The sequence below is a fragment of the Mastigoproctus giganteus genome, chromosome 4 (genome assembly GCF_048544385.1).
Source record: "Mastigoproctus giganteus isolate SK-2022 chromosome 4, ASM4854438v1, whole genome shotgun sequence".
Lineage (NCBI taxonomy): Eukaryota > Metazoa > Arthropoda > Arachnida > Uropygi > Thelyphonidae > Mastigoproctus > Mastigoproctus giganteus.
This window is the reverse complement of record NC_143578.1, coordinates 73426712-73448462: the sequence shown is the minus strand read 5'-3', so window position 1 is coordinate 73448462 and position 21751 is coordinate 73426712. Positions and strand designations below refer to the sequence as shown.

The 21751-nt window shown below is 35.4% G+C and overlaps 1 protein-coding gene across 1 annotated transcript in view; it reads right to left on the bottom strand.

Annotated features, from left to right (window-relative positions):
* Positions 1-6355: 6355 nt before the first annotated feature.
* The window catches only part of LOC150086833 (polynucleotide 5'-hydroxyl-kinase NOL9), a 176081-nt gene continuing 160685 nt past the window's right edge, over positions 6356-21751 (bottom strand). The window contains exon 13 of the mRNA XM_090371608.1: positions 6356-6592. Within this exon, the coding sequence (XP_090227734.1) occupies positions 6461-6592 (132 nt within the window). The 3' untranslated portion in view covers positions 6356-6460. The remainder of the gene's footprint in view (positions 6593-21751) is intronic.

The window sequence follows — 21751 nt, the reverse complement described above, 5'->3', positions numbered from 1 at the left end:
GAAACCTTCCGTCTGATCAACGATCACCAGTATGGATTCCGTCAGTGTCGATCCACTGGTGATATTCTGGCTTATGTTACCCATTTATGGACTAATTCAATGGAAAGGTTCGGTGAAACACAAGTAGTTGCTCGTGACATCTCAAAGGCTTTTGATTGTGTTTGGCATAAAGGTCTTCTAAACAAGCTTCCATCTTATGGTTTGCCAACTGTTTTTAGTAATTGGTTATCCAGTTTTCTCTCTGATCGCTCACTGAGGGTGATGGTTCATGGCTCTCTGTCTTCTAACTTCTCCACTAATGCCGGTGTCCCCCAAGGTTCAGTTCTTTCCCCCACTCTTTTCCTCTTGTATATCAATGACCTTCTTCCATTGACTGGAAATCCTATCCATAGTTTTGCAGATGATAGCACATTGCATTCAACTTTCCATTTTGAGAAACCTTGCCTGCTCAATCAGCTTCAACTTCTCGAAAATCTGCTACCAATTCCTTAAATGCCGATCTTCAGGTAATTCTCCAGTGGGGCAAAGACAATTTAGTTGATTTCAACCCTTCTAAAACTCAGTCTTGTCTTATATCTCGCAAAAAGGATTCTTCTGCTCCTATGCTTATCTTTAGTGACACTCCAATTTCTAGGCAAAAGGGTATATCTCTTTTGGGGATTACCCTGACTTCTAATCTCTCTTGGCACAAGCACATTACAAATATTGCTTCCTCTGCATCTAAAAAACTTGGTTTTCTCTTTCGCTCTCGGCGTTACTTTTCTTCCAAACAGCTGCTCACTCGGTATAAATCGCAAATCCACCCTGCCATGGAATATTGTTCCCACATCTGGGGTGGTGCCCCCAAAACCTCTCTCAGGCTTCTTGATTCCATTCAGAAGAGGGCAGTTAGGTTAATTAATGATTCATCTCTAATAGAGTCTCTCCACTCGCTTTCTCATAGACGCACTGTTTCTGCTGCATGCCTCTTCTACAGATACTTCCATGGGCACTGTTCTTCTGAATTAGCTTCTATAATTCCCACTCTCTCTTTCAAAACAGTCCGAACACGTGCCGCCACCAGCCAACATCCATTTACTGTCCAACTTCAAACCCACAGAACCAACTTTTCATCTTCCTCATTTATTTATTCAACTGCCGTTTTCTGGAACAACCTTCCTTCATACGTATTTCCTGAAAATTACAATCTACAGAAGTTCAAGTCCAATGTCAACAAATATCTCCTTTCGTCTTCTCAATCTCCAACCCAAGCACGGTACTAAGTACTATAGGTTCTAATACCTCTCGTGTTTGGGGTTCACATAAAAAAAAAAAAAAAAAAAAAATAGCAATTAGGGCAGAGGTTTCCACACTTTCTCAGTTCACGGCACTCTTAGTGTCTCGGTAATTTTTTCATGGCACCCCTACCGAAAAGTTCTGTTTATTAAGTAGTTAGATCCAAAGAACTTAATAAGTAATGTTGAAACTATGAACTACTAGGACACGCAGTGTCCAAACAATGTCGAGTTTTGCTGTTTCTCTCAAAAATTTAAAATATTTCGCAGTGCTCCTGTGAATTTACTGCGGGACCACAGCATGCTGCACTGCAGTGGTAAACATACAGTGAGCACTGCAGCGGTGCAGTTTGGGAATTGCTGTATTGGGTATCGCAATACTAATGCACAATTTTTGCATCAGTATTGTGTTACCAGATTTTCTATAACACGAACTGGGACACCTCGTTATAACAAGGTACATTTTGAAATGTTACCCCATAAATTAAAGTTACAACTTTTTTATTGATATTAACTGTAATTTAACTGAAAAAAATTAACATATCTGGAGGACTGCCACAGGATGTAGAGTTGCTAGAACAAGTACAAAGGACAACGAGATCGGTGAGGGGAACAAAGGGGTGCCTTACCAAGAAAGGCTTATGTTCTGCAAATTGCAGTACCTGAAAAGTAGGCTCCTGTGAGGTGATCTAATTGGTGTACAAGGCCTTGAATGGGATAAGCAAGCTGAATGTTTATGGGGTTCTTCCTTTTGCTGAGATTAAGAACCTGAGGGGGCATAGATTCAAATAGAGGACAGTTGTAGAAATTTGCCCTTACCAGCGTGTTGTTGATTGGTGGAACAGACTTCCATCTTTTGTTGTGGAAGTTGATAGTCTAAAGAAATTTAAGGCTTAGCTGGACAGGCATTTGGAACGAATGGAGGGGTGAAATAGGTTTTTTTTTTTTTTTTTTTTGGTTCATGCTGCATCCAGGTATCATCGTAAAGGGAGGCATGGCAACCAGTGAGTTTTTTAGAAACTCACATGGTCGCCAAAAATTAGGGTTAAGAAGAGGCATATGCCACTCCTGCCCACCCCTGAATATGCCTCTGCACATACCTCTGCTATTGCTAAAATGCAATCATTCTTGATGTGGATAGGATTATACAGTGGGTTCCCGCTTTATATTAATCTGTTCCATACACTACGTATAATTAAAGTATTGTAATGTGAACCCAATAACAATATTTTTTTGGTAATTCGTTCCAAGACATTGGTTGTTGTTGTTTGGTTTTCAGGAGCATTGGCAACCAAGGCTATATTGCTCCGGGAATATGCGGTGGTCATTCTCTGACCTTTCTGCATTCTCCGTATTTGGTGGTCACGGGCTCAAATCACGGTCTAATCAAGAAGCGTGTGCTAGGCACTGCTGCTCCTGCCACCTGGCTATGGAGTCAAGACCTTGGAAGCTGAAATTTTCTTACCGAACTCTTTAGGGACCATATCAGTTTACACAACATCGTACGTATACAAAGTCAATACAGTAAATTTGTCGAATCAGCACAACAAAAAATCACTTCAACTAAAATTGCAAAAACAAAACAAGCGCTCAACACATTTTCAAACGCTGCTATTAGCTGAGAGGAAGGACATGGTCCACTCGGAGACAATTGTAAAGTGAAATCAGTAGGTGCCAGTTAACAGATCACTGGTTAGTAGAATCAGCAGCTTTATAAAATCAAATTTCAAAACCCAATTCAAATCATTAAAATGCACTACTTTTATCATGTTCGGTTATAACAATTAATTTTGAATGCCTTTGTGATATTTTTCTAAAGCACATTTCTGGAGGTCATACCATAAAACAATATGCAGTTTATGGGATTTTCTGTTAGTGCAATCTATTATAAATGGGGAGTAAACTCATTCTTACTGCCTCTGCGATAATACTGATAGCTGGGGGATTGTGGGTTTTTTAGATTACGGTGAAACGCGTTTCCTCTTCCATGAAATCCTCAATCACATAAAAAAAAAACAAATAAATTTTCAGAATCTTTTCATTTCTATTTTTTTTAAGCTTTGTCAACTCTACTCTGTATCTCGCACCTATCATGCTAGTTGCAATTTGTATGTGCCATATTCTTTGTTCTTGGCTACTTCTTTTTTACTGTTTTAAATTTTACAACCCTCGAAAAAAAATCAGTAAATAGAAATATCAATTAGTATGTACACATTACATTACATATTAAGCTATGTACATAAGCATAAATTTATATTTTGCTAAACTGTGTAAAATATTCTTCTGATTTTCATGTATCATTTAATTCTGTTTAATTGGTAAGGTAATAAAGTGTAAATTTGTGCTTAATATATCTTTACTTTTATAGCCTGTGGATAATACTCCTATTTGTTGAGTGGCCAACCCCTTCTAAATCTCCACAGCGGCGTATTTATCAGCTGAAGATGCTGATTCTGGCAACGATGCTTGAGATGTAAAATTTACTGACATTATGCCTGTCTCCTCTTTTTTTTTGTATTTTATAATTTTTAAATTGCATGCGTTTGTAATTTTTTCTGTGCATAAGATACAAAATTGAATAAATACAATAATTCTATTTACATGTCCATTGAACATTTCTTTTTTGATTCAATCAATTAATTCTGCGAGCACGGTTGCGAGTGCTGCACAAGCATGGGGGAAATTCAGACTTGTGTGGAGTTCTGCAGAACGCAACCCTCACGTAAGTCGGGGAGTGGCTGCATATATGAAAGAACTGCACCGTATAGATGTACCCACTCCCCATTTTTTGTTATGGTTAATTGTGCAAGGACAAGTGAGGCTATACTGCACGTCACAAGTCTACAAGATGTATTCCAAGGATTTGTATTTATAGATTTGCTTAAGAAAGTTTTTTTTTTTTTTTTTTAATGAAAACCCCAAACAAGAAAGGTATCAAAACCTATAATACTTAGTACCGTGCATGGGTTGAAGGAGAAGTATTGGGGGAGGGCGATGCCGGAAACTTTGCTCTAGAGACTAAACATGGGTTTCACCACTTCAAGCCTCCAATAAGCAAAGTGGTGGTTTTTCATCTACCACCTTCTTTATATATATAGTGGGCAATCAATGATTAAATGTAAACTAAGCTGGCACTGGCAATTAGAATAACTTCTTCCTTCCTTCCTGTTCACTCTTAAACAAGGCGTCCACTGCTCTGGTTTATGCTTAATATGAAAGAGTATATTTATTAACCTAACCCAGTGTAAGTAATTATTCTCTACAGATCCGGTTGATAACAGATTTGTAATCTATATCTGGCATTTGAACAATGAAGCTAAGTTTGTTAAATTTTTTGCAGCATGATCTACTATTTTATTTTCTTGAATCCCAGCATGTCCTGATCCAACAGAATATGAATTTTTGCTGTTTTTCATTAAGCTGTAATAACCATTGAAAAACTGTCTTTACATAAAATTTGATGAACAGGACAGCATTCATACTAAAGTGAATGCAATGCACTCAGAGAATCTCTATACATTAAAGTTATGGGAATGAAAGTTTCCTGATATAATCCAAAACTAAAATAATTGCTTATAATTCTGTGGTGAAAACACTGCATTCTAAGGGAATGATGTTGGTTTTGAAAATACAATATTTGGTAGGACAACTGCTGCTTTAGTGTCTGTTTAGGACCATCACTATATTTGGGTATAACAGGAGAATTAGCTTTAGTGGGCTGCATGCAGATGAACAATATTCTGGTTTGAGACGGTATTCTTTTCCTACCATTCAAAGTACCCATTGACTGAGTGTTCTATTAAATACTTTTGCCATGGCGTATCCACTGTGAGAGTATCTGGCAACATTCAATAAGCTCACAAAGAACTGGCAACATTCAATAAGCTCACAAAGCAATTTGTATGACATTATGATCAAATGGGAAAGCCATTTTAGGACACTTTTATGGCTGAATCACTGATCAAGGCCCATTGATGATCAGCTTGTTTCCCTGTCAAGAAGTGTACATAATTAGAGACTCCAATATTGGGTACTGTGAAATTATTTGCCAAAAGTTTTTCTATGACTGGCCTCACTTATCAAGATATATCAAACCCCATAGTGGATAATGGCCATTAAAGTCTCCTAGAATTCAGACGAGTGTAAGAGTGTAGGCAGTTGATTTACCAAGATGTATATAAAAACAACTGTTAATGTGATACTGAATGTAACATGCTGCAGCAGCTTCCAAAGGTATCAGTGGGTGAATATGCCTGGAAGGTATATTGTTATTAGTGAGTATTGCTACACCTCCATGTGCTACATTGGAGGAGCTTCTCTCTTTTCAGCACATAGTATAATGCCAGAAATCTGAGGAGACTCGACAGTGAAATCCGAAGAGAAAGTGATTGACAGTGAAATCTGAGGAGAGAGATTTGTAACATCTGTTTCATCTTCTGCATGCACTTCAAGGATTGCATTGTCCTGTGTTTGATTGTCAATATCCACATCAAAGTGTCTTTTTTCTCAATTGTCTTGGCAACATGGGTTCTTTCCTTCTGGCATTTGTACTGCTGGGTTAATAACTGCAGGAATTAAAACCAGATTATTTATAGCCTTGGTTGGGATTTTTTCTGTGTTGCCAGCTTTGTTACTTAAGTATGGATCTAGCCTAATCTGCAATTTAGACAACCGAATGGATAGATATGACTATCTGTATAGCTGCTGTGTTATTTCTCTGTACAATAAAAAAAACAGGAATATTTATAATTAGAAGAGTTCATTCAGGGAATCACAAATGAAAAAAATCTTGCATGTATGACACCTATAGTATTTTAATAAAACAAATATTATGTGGAAGTAACATGACGAGCAGCTAGAGGCTCACGCATTCAATGAAATGAATGCATGCAGTTCTTGTATTCAATTGAACAATTATTTGAATTGGAAAGGTGGTGAAAATCCATATACCCAAAAACTCAAAGAAATTTTACAACACACTGATAAAGAGAAAGAAATGGAGTTCGTTTTATTCTCAAATTTAATATAAAATGTAAACTCTTGTTTCAATTGAAGTATACAAGCAGATGTCCTGTAATGGTTTGGGCCAACATTTTTCTTTTATAATTAAACCCTAAGATCATCCCATGTCTTGTCTTGTGGATAAAATGTTTTGGTATCTAAAATCAAAGGCAATTCTTGTTATGTCAAACTTTTTTCTGCACCGGGGGAATGAAATTTACCCTTAAACGCTGAGTCCGTCGTATCACCAATTTGCTGGTCTGATTCAGTTTGTTCACTAACACTCTCTTGAAATATGGTAACTTTTGTTCAGATCCCTGCAAAAGAATAGTAAAGAGTTTTAAAACAGTGCTCAGTTTTGATTATTAAGATATATTTAAAATAAAGGATATTAAAAAAAAAACCATTATAGCTGCAAAGAAAAGAGCATTTTATTGCCCAACAAAGGCAGAGCAGGTAACAAAAACGTAATACTCATAAAGACAGTATTCAAATTAATTATACAAGTTATTTCATATAAGAAAATTACAGGAAGTACATCTGTGTAAAATTTTATTCTGTTAATGAGAAGCACATAACTCAACCTACCAAAAAGTATGAATTAAGTGCTAATACACTGGATGATTTTTACATAAAATGATAATACTAAAATGACTGACACATAAGAAAACAGAGGCCTTTCAAATATGTCTATTTCAGGATTAGCAGTTCTAGAAATTCTATTAAAACATTTTAATGCATTTTCTGTATTTATTTTAGTACATCCTAGTTAAAACAACTGTTCTATTTGTCATACTATTTACAAGGGATGGCTTGTGACAAGATGAAGTGCCAGTTGCAAATTACCTTTTGATATCTGAAAGTTTTGGTTTCAAAAATCCTTACCTATAATTGTCATTAAGTAATTTTTAATTTTAAAAAATTGAACTATATTCATAAAGCTGCTATAATCATATAATTCTGTACTTGTCTCATCCATGTAAATGCAAAACATGTTTAACAAAGCATTCACTGAACACTGAGTTGCAGACAGTCTGGAAGCCGAAAAAAAAACTGTATTTCTCTGATGATGATACTGTTTGCCTGGACTCCTGCATGCATAATACCACTAAGCACAGGTCTCCATTCCCATCCACAATGCTATCTGTAACTAGATTGCTGGGCACGCAAGATGATAAAATTACACTGTTGTAGTACCATGCAAGCATGTTTATATGTGCATAGAATTAAGTAATATTCTTTTATAGTAGATTAGAGTACCCTAATTAAAATAATCTATAATTATATAACAATTTCATTTGATAGAGGAAAAAATATTAAAAAAAATAATAATAATAAAAAGAAAATGTGGCCATCTGCAAAAATGCAACCTGGCCACAAGCTGCTATTTACAATTCTTTTGATGGTTCAGAGTACAAAATTTAGAAAATCCATTGGTAAAAATAGCACTAGCCTTCACCCTTTTTTCCTAGTATAATTAGTGTGCAGTCTTACAGATTTTATTTGATCTTTCATAATGATATTGGTACAAAATGGACACTATTATTTCATCTAAAGAACTTGAATGCTGTTTCATTTTATTCAAGCCCTCTGCCTCTGTCTTGATGAGCAAAGATTTTTTCTTTACAATCCACTAAAGCTACATGGCTCTTTTAATTTATTATTATTATTAAAGTTATAAAGTTTTCTGTGCATATCTACATTCAGAAAACTGCTTAAGTTTCAGTTTATTTAAAGAGGAACTGTTCAGTTCTATTTTAACATGTTCACTGCCTTTACACACATATGCATAAAACAGCACTAGGAGTGATGTCCTGCAATGCATATCTGCTTTCAAAATGCACCCAAGCACTGTGCTGTAACATATACGAGCAGTCATTCAATGAGTGTCATAAATGTAAAGGCAATGAAATCAACAGCTGCTCAATAGCATTAGCAAAGGTAAGAAAGCAAGATGATGCAAGATGATTTAAACATGATGCAAGAAAACAAGCTTATACAGCATCAGCCACCCCCCCATTTCAATGGCAAATACTATTACTAATGACATTCATTATAATTTCTGCTGAATATAATCAACTTGGGTGTATGTGTTATCTCTCTTAAATATGGTGTAAAATCTAAGGTTGCAGCAGTTTTTGAATTCAGTAGCTGAAATCAAATCAAAATCATTTGCTTTACTTGTGATGGGGGGGGGGAGACTTTCTGCTCTCAACGAAGAATGAGTACCATGTCCTCAGTGTAAAGCTGGCTTGGGCATATATTCAACTTAAAGACAAATACTGTTATCCACTTTTCTGCCCAAGTTACTAATATCTTTTTAAGTTGTATAGTATCAAGATTAAGCGAATCCACTATAAATTTAAAAATCTATGACACCACAAAAATAGTTGATGGCAAACCAGTTTATGAATTTGATTTGAAAATCAGTTATTATCTGAGCTAATGTCTACCAAAGAGGGATCCAAAGAGAGTGAGGTCGAGTGCTAACTGCTAACTTTTTTTTTTTTTTTTGGTAGTTGTTGGCGCATCGGCTTCTGTGGCCATAATGCACCTCCCAAGGTTTTTGCAGTACTTTGATCCAAGCCCGAGGATTCGAACCCGCGACCTTTGGGTTGCCAGGCAGGCACCTTACCCACCTGGCTCGCCCGGTCGGCACTAACTGCTATCAGTACTGTTGTTGTTTTGGTTTTTTAAGGAGCATTAGCAACTAAGGCCATATTGCTCCGGGTTATGCGGTGGTCATTCCCTGACCTTTCCGCATCCTCCGTATTTGGTAGTGACGGGCTCGAACCCCGGTTTAATCAAGAAGTGTGTGCTACGCACTGCTGCTCTTCCCACCTGGCTATGGAGGCGCCACTAACAGTACTACTAACTGTTGATAACTGAGTGATACTTCTAGTTGAGTGGAGTCACCCAATGACTTACCCAATCATTGACAGTAACAGTAGTATTGTTCATTGTTAAACGTTAAACATTGTGATCTTGTCATTTCCAGCTGTCATTTTTTTAAAAAAAATGACAGCTGGAAAAGTACATTCTTGTCATTTTTTAAAAAAAATGACAAGAATGTACCATCTTCAAGAGACATTGTTGACATTTGTCACTGCAGAGGTAATTCTCATGTTGAGATACAGATTTTTTTGTGCACTTATCATTCTTCATTAAATGTTTATGTGAAATACAGGAATTGTTGATATTATATCTTCTATTTGACTGTGGTAAGGTGGTATTTTTTTTTTTTTTTTTTTTGCTGATAAAGAAAAAATATCCAATGTAACCACCCTGATTATTACAAAAGGTTTTTTATTTATTTATTATTTTTGTTTTGAATAACTATTGCCATATTTTTTATTTAGAGTCTGAACTGTAATCAGTTAGGTTAGAGGCCGACATGAGTCCACTGTATCAGACCTACACCTAAGTCTGCTACAGAAATTGGGACTGCATCCAAACCGCACTGTTTGTACTCGCAACAATAACAATGAAAAAAAAAAAAAAAAGAAAAAAGAAAGAAAGAAATAAAGGAATGACGGCTAAGGTAAAGAAAGCCTGCAAAAGTTCAATGAAATTTACCGGTAAAAGTATTTTGCCGTAACAGCATTTGTATTATTGCTCGCTCGGTAAATAGACGGTGGGTGTTATAGGTCTGGAGTAGAAGTTGAATCCCATGGGAGCTTGAAACCCTCCCAAAGTGGAGGGTTGGTAACCTGACATTTTTTTCTTTGACATTTTTTTTCAGTTAGTTAACTGAATTAACTAACTATACAGCAAAACTTTAGAGGGCTTTCAAATATTCTCAAATAAAGGGTTTTTATCCCATTATGTAGCTAGTAAATAAAACAATCCAAACTGCTTAGATGATAATGGTATGCAGTACTAAGGTGATTACAAAATCAAATAAAAATGCTTATGATGTTAAAACACATTAGCATAAGTAGATCACAGTTGTATTTAAGGACTTTATGCCATAATGGCAAGTGCATTAGTTAATTAAGTTAGTTAACTGAATTAACTAACTGAATCACGAATAGTCATAAAAAACGTTCGTAACCTAGTTTTACCGGTAAACTTTTTCGACGTTTGCCATGCTTCTCGTGTGGGCTTCCTTCGCCTTTTTTTTTTTTTTTTTTTCTTAATAAGCAATTTATCCACTAGTCCACCTGTGATTCTAAAGAAAAGAGGTCAGGTTATCCCTCCCACTTCAGGAGGGTTTCAATCTCCCATGGGATTCAATTTCTACTCCTGACCGATAACACTCACCGTCAGTTTACCGAGCGAGCAACAATACGAATGGCGTTATGGCAAAGTACTTTAACTGGTAAAATTCATCAAACTTTTGCATGCTTCTCGTGCAGGCTTTCTTTACCTTCGCCAGAATGACATATTAAAAAAATTTGCATTAAAATTTATATGTCAGTTATAAATGAAAATAAGAAATACAATTTAAACATTGAAACATGTTCATAATATGTTTCATTTTTCTTATTATTCATTTTATAATTATTAATCTTATAACTTTTCAGTAAGTTGCCATGCCATGCCATGCAGATTGGTTGGTTTGATGATTAATGTCACGTTAGCAGCTGAAGTTATAATGTGGCAAGTCAAAATTAAAGCTGATAAAATTTTTTTTTTTTTTTTTTTTCCTTTTTGTTTAGCCTATAAATGGGCTACCATGTCAAGAAGGTAAATAATATATACTATGGTATAAAGGTAAATAAATAATATAAAAATATAAACTGAAATCTTTGTATATTGCCATGCAGAAACAAGGCATCAACAATTTCTGGCTTAAGATGTATTCTTCTTTCTTTTATTAGAAATCCAGATGCACAAAACCTTTTTGCTTTCTGCATTGGCACTGTTGGCAGGGATGACAAGAATGGGACAGGACGAAACTGTATCCCATAAAACGTTACCTGCTATATCAGTCCCAGATGATAGTGTATACTATTATTTATGAAGATTACACATTTTCTTAATTTTATAATCATTTTTTTTTTGTTTTAAATGTGTACTCTATCATTTTTTATATTCATATACCTTACCTGAATTTGGCACATCATGACGTTAAGTTGTCCTTGCATTTTAAAAATTCAAATCAAATATAAACTTTGTAAAAATAATTTTAATAAATGGTAAAAAATGAAAATGCAGACAATCTGTATACATGACAATAAGCTACTTAAATTAGAGTAATTTTGAATTTTATCACAATGAATGCAACCCTAAGTTAGTGTTCTTTTAATCTGCAGTTTTTTTGGAAACTTATAATGTTCTTATTTCAGTTTTATGCTGAACTATTTCATATTTAGTGTCAATTAGATTTTTAATTCTGAAGTGCTGAGTGGATTAAATTCTTCAGGTTCAAAAACTGGAACACACCTGACCTATAAAACAAAAGTTCTGAAGGCTCAACCCAGAGCACAACTCTAGGTTGAGTTGCCTGGATCCACTTGCCTCATATGTTACTCACCAAATATTTGGGTACAGGTAATACATAAGATACTGATACTACGAATTGCATTAACCGCAAAACACAGTTAATGCAATTAAGAGTTTCAAAGTGTAGTAAAACATCTATACAGCAAAACTTTACAGGGCTTTCAAATACAGTGGAACTTCTCTATTACGAACTTCTATTTAACGAATTTCTCTATATTACGAATTTTTTCGCAAAACATTGCACCTTGAAACGAAATTACATGTAAAATTAACCCCATATAGCGAAGTGTTAGTCTCTCTATAACGAATTTTTAAAAATATACGACCTCCTTCCCTCCGAAATTACGCATTAGCATCTGGAATTAATCATTCTTTTAGTGAATACTTGTGGTCATTGACGCCCGTAGGAAGGTCTTTGTTTCATTTTTGTTGCAGTTATAAAACCAAATGGGTTTTCTTAAAAGTGGTCATGAACTTTACAATAAATAGGATAGATTTGTAAATTGATGTTGGCTCAGGGGAAAACGAAATTCGCTGCGGTAAGCCTTTAGCGTGCTGCGGCGGCAATACATAGAATGATGCCATAGTCGATTTTTAGTAACGAACGCCTACTGAGTGACATTCGCTTCTCACCTCAACCGTACCACGTGACCTTCCTGTCAATCATTATATGATATGTCCGTTCTCATCTAACTGGACTCCTAGTAGATGGTTTTCATGAAAAAATTTTTTTTTTTATTTAGTTCTTTTAGAACAATTTGTCATCAATCACATAGGCTATATGCTCTTGTATTTTTTTTTTTTTTTTTTTTTTTTGAAAAGTAACATACAGCATACATTAACCGTAAATTTTATATATGAATGAAAGTCGTATATTTCTTCAAAGTGATTGATAGGAAAAGTCACGTGATACTGTTGAATTGGCAAGCAAACGTCATTGAGTAGGCGGTACCTGTACTAACAATTCACTATATGGCCAGCGCAGCGAAGTTTGCGGTGTATGTATCGGCAAGAGCTACAGTCCAGTGATTTTTACATTTGGGGAAAAAAATGTCCAAGAGAAAATGTTTAAGTATTAATGATAAAGTAAAGATTCTTCATGATATTGACCAGAGTTTTAAGAAAAAAGATATTGCGGAGAAATATGGCATACCTGCAAGCAGCTTATCTACGATTTTAAAAAATCGAGAATCAATTTTAAATGCAATTGAAGGAGCAGCAGACAAGAAGCGAATTAAGTTGTGTATATACGAAGATGTTGATAAAGCTGTTCTAAAATGGGTGCAAATGATACGTGAAAAGAATATACCAATATCGGGTCCAATAATTAAGCAACAAGCTCTGAAATTTGCACAGTCCCTGGGACATACAGAATTTAATGCGAGCACTGGGTGGCTAGATAAATTTAAGAAGCGCCACAGAATTGTGGAAAAGGTTATTTGTGGAGAAAGTGTTAATGTAAGTGAAGAAGACTGCAACAGTTGGAGGAACAATACCTTAAAGAAGATTTTGGAAGAATATGAACCTAAGGATGTTTTTAATGCTAACGAAATGGGTTTATTATTTAAATGTTTACCGAATAGAACTCTTGCTTTTAAAGATGATAAATGTTTTGGCGGAAAACAAAGCAAAGAAAGAATCACTGTGCTAGTTGGAGCAAATATGACAGGAAGTGAAAAATTAAGAATTTTAGTAATAGGAAAATCAAAAAACCCAAGATGTTTTAGAGGCACAAAATCTTTGGAAGTTGACTACACCTTTAATAAAAAAGCATGGATGACCAGTGATATCTTTGAAGACTGGATATTAAAACTAGACAAGCGTATAACAAAAGAAAAAAGGAAAATCGTGTTGGTAACTGACAACTGTCCAGCACATCCTGCCAGTATTTCTGCCAAACTTAAAAGTGTGAAGTTATTGTTTTTACCACCAAACGTGACGTCAAAACTCCAGCCAATGGACCAAGGCATAATTAAAAATTTTAAATTTCATTATCGAAAGAGAATAATAATGAAGATTGTCAATGCGTTATCAGAAAATAGAAACTTGGAAGTTACAATTAACCTTAGAGATTGCATCTCTGAACTGGCAAAAGTTTGGACAAACGATGTCACTGAATACACTATTCAAAATTGTTTTTCGAAAGCGGGATTGGCATTGAATGCAGAAGTCGAACATCAACTGGATGAACAAGATGAACTGCCCCTTTCACAACTGAAAAACTTTTGGAAAATATTAGAATCGTCCGGAAACATCGAAAATGAAATAACACTGGATAGTTATGTTTATGTAGATCAAGACCTGACTACAACAGAACATCCAAATGAAGATGAAATACTGCTGAACAGTGTTAGACACGACCATGATCACGAAGAAATTAACGATGACGCTGAAGACACATCAGAACAACCCGTAGAAAAGCCAACTCGTGAAGAAATGATTAACGCTTTTAAAACGGTTCGTATGGGTCTACAGTTTTGTGAAAATGTTCCTGATAATGTTTTTAATGCTCCGAACAAATGTGAGGTTTTCTTTGAGAATCAGACTTTTTTTAATTGTACTGTGCAAACGAAAATTACGGATTTTTTTTAATTTGTGATACTTACTGGCGAAAATTGTGTAAGCGTAATTTAAATAAGTGTTTTTGAAATAAAATACATTAAAAATAAATGTAGATTCATTTTCATTTTCTAATTAAATAACAATTTCTAATAAAAAAGATATTCTCTGTATAACGAAATTTCTCTATAACGAATTTTTTCGCTGGATTTATAGAATTCGTTATAGGGAAGTTCGACTGTATTCTCAAATAAAGGGTTTTTATCCCATTATGTAGCTAGTAAATAAAACAATCCAAACTGCTTAGATGATAATGGTATGCAGTACTAAGGTGATTACAAAATCAAATAAAAATGCTTATGATGTTAAAACACATTAGCATAAGTAGATCACAGTTGTATTTAAGGGCTTTATGCCATAATGGCAAGTGCATCACAGAATTACTGCATTTTTACAGGGAAGTTTATTATCATATTGAAAGTAATATTTCAACATTAATACACTGTTCCTCAAGTAATATACATACATTAACTTTAAACATTTACAGGAGGTTTCTATTTACAAAAGGAATGTATTTTTAGAAAATAAGATTTCATGGGAATGGTTTAAATTAGAACATTTTTTCCAAAATAACTGGTATAAATCAGGGGTGGCAAACCTTTTCCTGAAGTGCATATTACTCATCATGATGAAAGTGCGTCGTAGGTCACCTATGGATGATCCAGAAACTACCTGAATCAATACCCTCCTTCCACCACCCACTGATTAGCGCCTGGTTTTATCAATGTTTTTGTTAAAAACACATAAAAGGAATTTTATGCCAAGTACTTGCAATAAAAAAATAAAGTAATTTTATGTATATAAAATTAACTTAATATAGGTTAATGAATAAATTTTCATCTTCATAGAGTCGACATCATGGGAACTCACTAGTACCCATGCTTACCTGTACTAAATTAAAACTAAAAGCAGTAAATAAGAGCTGATAAAAAGTGGAATTTAAATTTTTTGTGTGCTTTCAAAACTTTTCTAATGCCAACATCAAATTATTTTTGGCAAGTACATGCCAAAAATAAATAATTTGATGTTCCATTCAGAATTTTGTAATCATTCGCCTCTTTTATTCTTCATCTTTATGTTGATGGTAAATGCAACGGTACAACTTCCTTTATTTCTGAGAAAAAAACATGTAAACAAGAATGGGGGGATAGATGTCAGTTGACAGGCTCAAGCTTAACCATGGCTATTTGAAATCAACTAGGTCAGCTATTGGCTTTCAAAGAGAAAGAATTTGTCTAGAGCTCACTGTTCCCATTTAAGAAGCAGTTGAAGAAATAGATACATTAATTAATCAATTATATCAATATATGCAGTGAAAGGAAATAAGAAAATGAAAATAATGTTGATATGATGCCAAAATTTGGCAACACCCTGTGAGACATGAAGCAACACACTTTGGTAAGTTCTGCTATTAAGCGTTTGGCTTCATTTCTGATTTGACAACCTGATTGCATAATTGTTTGTTGTATTTTTCACATTAGGTGGTTGGCCACTAACAAGAGTTACATAAGCCAGAAGTGGCATGAGTGCTGTGATTGGCCACCCATGGTATAAACAGATATCTTCCTGTTATAATAGGCAGTTATATGGATCCCCCCCCCCCATTTTCTTGGAAACTTTATATTTGCAAAAATGGAATACTGTTGTGTACTCTATCATTTTTCTTCAGAAAAGAAAATTAAGGATTATTAGCTCTAATAATCTCTATATTTCTCTCTATTTTGTACGATTGCATGAATGTTCTCATGGTAATTAAATGTGATCAACATTTCCCAGTTTTTAGCTGAATGCTGAAAGAAACAGAATACTTTATATTGTGACCTGTACACTTGTATTGTTTATCATATCATTTGTGGGGGGGGGGATAGATGTTGTTACTACTATATACTTTATTTTCTTAAAATTATCTGCCTAAAATTATTTAATATCTATACATATGATGGAAATGCTCCTGGTAAGACTATTTAAAAATTTTAAAAATCAATTTTGACTAGAGAGAGATACCCAGTCCAAACAGTAGATGAATCCATGTAGTTGTTCCCATATAGTCACCAACAGAGAACAAAGGGGCAAGAAAGGCTTAAGTTCTGCAAATTACAGTGGATGGAGACTAACCACCCGAGAGGTGATCTGATTGGGGAATAAATTCAAATCGAAGAAAGACAGTTGTAGAATTGATGTGCAGGATCTGCCTTTAGCCAGGTGGTTAATTTCTGGAACAAACTTCCATCTGACGTGGAAGTTGATAGTGTGAATAAATTCAAGGAGGAACTGGACAAACTTTTAGAGGGAATGGATATATGAAATTGTTTTTTTTTTTTGGCTGATGCTACATAAGCTCATACACTTGCTTTCTTACATCACAAGCCTCCATTACTACTACTACTACTACTACGCTATTTTCCCAGGCTAAGCTTATGTTCATAATTGAACATTATTTTAAATCCCATTTTCTTCAATTCTGCATGTCAACATAAGTTTACAAATCAGTCTAATTATAACTGAAATAAACAGCTTTCACATGGCAATCTATGTAGGATCCCCTCTAAGAACTTTTTATCAAGTTATCAAACATATAGTAATATTATCTAAAATAGTGTGTGTGTGTGTGTGTGTGTGTGTGTGTGTGTGTGTGTGTGTGTGTGTGTGTGTGTGGTAAATTGTGCAGTACATAGTTCATAACACAACTTTGCATACTTCTTTGCATGCTACACTACACCTATATAGTAAAACCTGGATAATTTGAAGAGTGGGAGCAAAATATGTTTGTTTTGATTTAAACAGTTTAAAGTATCCATACAAGTTCAGAACATGTCAGTATTAATCAATCAATCAAGAGAAATTTTTAATCAAGCACACCTATTAACACTGCAGAATTTTTATTATTCTCATTTAAAATGTTGATAATCTTTTAGTTTCACTGTTAATGCCTTCACTTAGTCAATATGAAAAAGCCGGAACTGCACTACGGAGAAATTCAATAAATTTCTTGCACATTATAACAAGATTGAGTGTTTGTTTTTGCTGCCATTACTAATCATATGGTTCAATGTATACAAGCTGTACATCAATACAATAAAATAAGCATTATATCATCATTACTTATAACTGTACACACCTGCTAAAGAAAAAGGATATCCATGTTTTCTTTGGATATGATTTGCTGTTTAATACTTGTAATTATGCAAATGTCACACATTTGCATGCATCTGGAGGTCACATCTAAAGGATGTGGAACAGGCTATATGAAACAGGTGCAGAGAAGAGTACATGAGATTAGTGAGAGGAACAAAAGGACATGCTTACCAGGAAAGGCTTCAGTTCTGCAAACTACAGTGCCTGGAGACTCAGCACCCACAAGGAAATCTGAATGAGGTGTTTAAGGCTTTGAATGCATTGAGTAAACTGATGAAATCCTTCCTCTTTCTCATATTACACAGATGAGGGGGCATAAATTAAAAGCAGTGAAGGATGGTTGCAGGATAGATGTGAGGAAATTTATCTTCTTCCTGATTTTTTGGTACGACATTTTGAGTCAAATAAACATTACAAGAAAAGTCCTCCATGAGTTCAATTTCAATATATCACAAACTGTCTTCCTGCTTTCAAAATCAACTGAATCCACATGGTGCAACAGGAAACATGATTCACAGACCAGACAACCTTCTTCTAATCACTCAAGGTCCAGTTTCGATGCTTGCGTGCCCATTGCAGGTGCTGTCGCTGGTGAACCATGGGCAATCAGAGCAGCCTGCGGCTACACAGCCCCATTTTCAGCAGGGTTCAATGTACTGTGTGTTGTGACACATTACTTCCATCACCAGCATTCCAATTACTAGCAAGTTGTGCCACACTATGATTTTTTAGTGTTTCTCACCAACCATTGAAGTAAAAACGAAAGACGAAAAACCAAATTCTTAAAATTTTAATATTTACAATAAATTTATTTACAAACAAAACAAACTACCATATTACTGATGATAGCAATTTTAAAATAAGACAACTGTGATATACAGTAAATATACAAGGTGATAATACAAATACCGAATTTAAAATACAATAAAATATACTAGGTTAAAAGTGCTAAAATACTAACTGAAGCTTTCAAAGGCTTCTGCCTTCTTTCTCAACAGTGTACTTCTATTCTGCGGTGCATCATTAAATACCAGCAGGTTCACGGTGCGTCTCACGTAAACGTACACTGTTCCCGTCGGAACCGGAAGTGGCTCGGGAGCGTTTCAGGCAAAAACGTTCATCCCCTCCAAGGATTACTGCCTCAAAGAGGGGATGAATGCGTATGCCCCTATCTCTATTATTCTCAATAGAACTAAATCGTAAGCTCTCGAGCCACTTGCGGTCCCAAAATCTATGAGCCCGATCAGTGATGACAGCTTCGTCTGGGGAGATTTGATGTTGCTTCTCCCAAAAATGTGTCACAGGTCAAGGACCCTGTCTTAAATGAAAATATAAGTGGGGTCGTATATAGTATTAAATGCCCGGAGTGTGGGGGAGTGTTATGTGGGAGAAACAAAACGGTGTCTCAAAGATCGTCTGGGGGAGCACACAAATGCGATAAGAAATGCAGACTATGGTAAATCCACTGTAGCTGAACATTTCTGGGAGAAGCAACATCAAATCTCCCCAGACGAAGCTGTCATCACTGATCGGGCGCATAGATTTTGGGACCGCAAGATTTTGGGATCGAGAGCTTACGAATTAATTCTATTGAGAATAATATAAATAGAGATAGGGGCACACGCATTCATCCCCTCTTTGAGGCAGTAATCCTTGGAGGGGATGAACGTTTTTGCCTGAAACGCTCCCGAGCCACTTCCGGTTCCGACGGGAACAGTATACGTTTACGTGAGATGCACCGCGAACCTGCTGGTATTTAATGATGCACCGCAGAATAGAAGTACACTGTTGAGAAAGAAGGCAGAAGCCTTTGAAAGCTTCAGTTAGTATTTTAGCGCTTTTAACCTAGTATATTTTATTGTATTTTAAATTCGGTATTTGTATTATCACCTTGTATATTTACTGTATATCACAGTTACCTTATTTTAAAATTGCTATCATCAGTAATATGGTATTTTGTTTTGTTTGTAAATAAATTTATTGTAAATATTAAAATTTTAAGAATTTGGTTTTTCGTCTTTCGTTTTTACTTCAATGGTTGGTGAGAAACACTAAAAAATCATAGTATGAATATACCCAACACCAGAGGCCTATTTGAAGAAGTTGTGCCACTGTCGCCCTTATGTGCCACGTATCATCCGGGAGAGCCTTTGCTCACTTCGAGCATCGATGAGCCGTGGCCGTCCAACTTCTCACCAGCGGTTCGGGAGTTCCCCCTCCTCGGGCCACTTTCAGTAGGTACTAACCAAGGCTGACCATGAGCACCCCACCAGCCGTGCCATTTCAAATATGCTCTGACCCAGTCATCTGGCCATTACAATTTGGCCTTTGTGAAACTTGCTTAAGTCTGCTGCCTTTCCCACCTGAAAAACAAGAGTAACACTGATTAATGAAGTTCAGTATCAGGTGTTTTTTATACTGTGTTCCGACCAGCACATGTGCCATAGTTCACCTGCAGCTGTTTCGATTTGCATAATGACTAACTGGTCATAATGTTTTGGCTCATCAGGGTATGCTTGATTTGATTTGATTTGGTAGTTGTTGGCGCATCGGCTTCTGTGGCCATATTGCACCTCCAAGGTTTTTGCAGTACTTTGATCCAAGCCCGAGGCGGGAATCGAACCCGCGACCTTTGGGTTGCCGGGCAGGTACTTTACCCACTCGGCTAGCCCTGTCGGCATCAGGGTATGCAAAGATTTTGTTTTTCATTATGAAAATCGCATAAAAAAATTAAGATTTTATAAGCTGTAGATAATGGCATGCCTTCTATGATGAATGCCGATTAACAGTTAGGAATTACTAAGAGTACATTGTTCAACATGTTAAAAGATCAAAAAAAGATTGAAAACTGAGAGAAATTTGCATTTGGTAGGATCAGAGCAGAAAAGGTGAAGTATCCATATACTGAACAGATACTCTTGAAATGGCTAATGATAATGCATGCAAAAAATTTTCCCACTGACATAAATCTGTTAAAAACTAAGGATTAATAGTTTGTGCCTCAAATGAATACTGAATATTTCGAATCTTCAAATGGATAGTTCCAGAAATTTAAAATTCTGTCATGGACTGTCTTCAAAAAAGTGTGTAATGAAAGTACAGTTGTTCATACTGAAGCTATGAAGGAATGTTTTGTTAACATGAGACTAGACGAACATCATCAATACTGATGAAACTGGACTTAAACTTGTCTGGACAGAGAAGCTTCCTCTCTAATCATTGGGAAAAGCCCAGAAGTCCTGATACTTTAAGGTTTGAAGATGTTGGCAACTACATATTGAGCAAACTAAAAGGCTCTCAGATGTCATCAAAAATCTATGAAAAATGGATCAGACTTAGATTGTGAGATGAGTGGGGAGAATAGAAAAATTTTACAATTTGTAGATAAATGCACTGCTCACTGCTTAGTGAATGGCCTACGTGCAATCACTCTTGATATCATATGCATTTAATATGACATCTGTCCTTCAATGAAAGACTATTGAAGAATACTATTAAACAAAATTGCACTTTGGCATAAAAGCAAAATACAATGCAAAATCGACAAGCTGCAGAAAATGTATGTGTTTCAGCACAAGATTAGACTGGCAACAAAAGCATTCACTGACTACTTCAAATGCTAGATTTGTCACCTTGAATGATGAAATGAAATGATGCTTATTTGTCTATTAATCATGAAGAACAGTCCATTAACAGTGAAAAAATTTTTTGAAGATGTGTGTCATCACTTAAACTTAGAGGCAAATCAAAGTGGATGCAGACATTTCATGTTTCACGATATGCATAAATGAGGAGAAACTCTTTGCAGATTCAATGGAACCTGAAATTTGTAGTGATGAAGAGTAGGAACTTACTGTGGTTGAACAAGAAGTTTCATTGAAGGACACTGATCAAGAATTGAACTTATACATAATTTTTTTCCCAAGCACAGCCTAACTGTGAATGTGAATTAATTGCTATAATTTGCCCTCATAATTCTCTTTTAAAACATGCTTCAGATTGGTTTCAGATTTAAAATCTCATTGGTTTCAGATTTAAAATCTGAAACCAATTCCCATCTATAGTTAGGCCTTCATATGTGTGTGTGTGTGTGTGTGTGTGTGTGTACACAAATTTACAAATTAATTTGACTACACCATACAATCAATGCAAAGTGTACAGTGTTCATTTTCTTGTACTGATAATACAATATAATATAACTAATTCAGAATATGTACTGAATTAGATGTACTGTGTACATATTCTGAATTAGATTATATCATAATGTGAGTAGA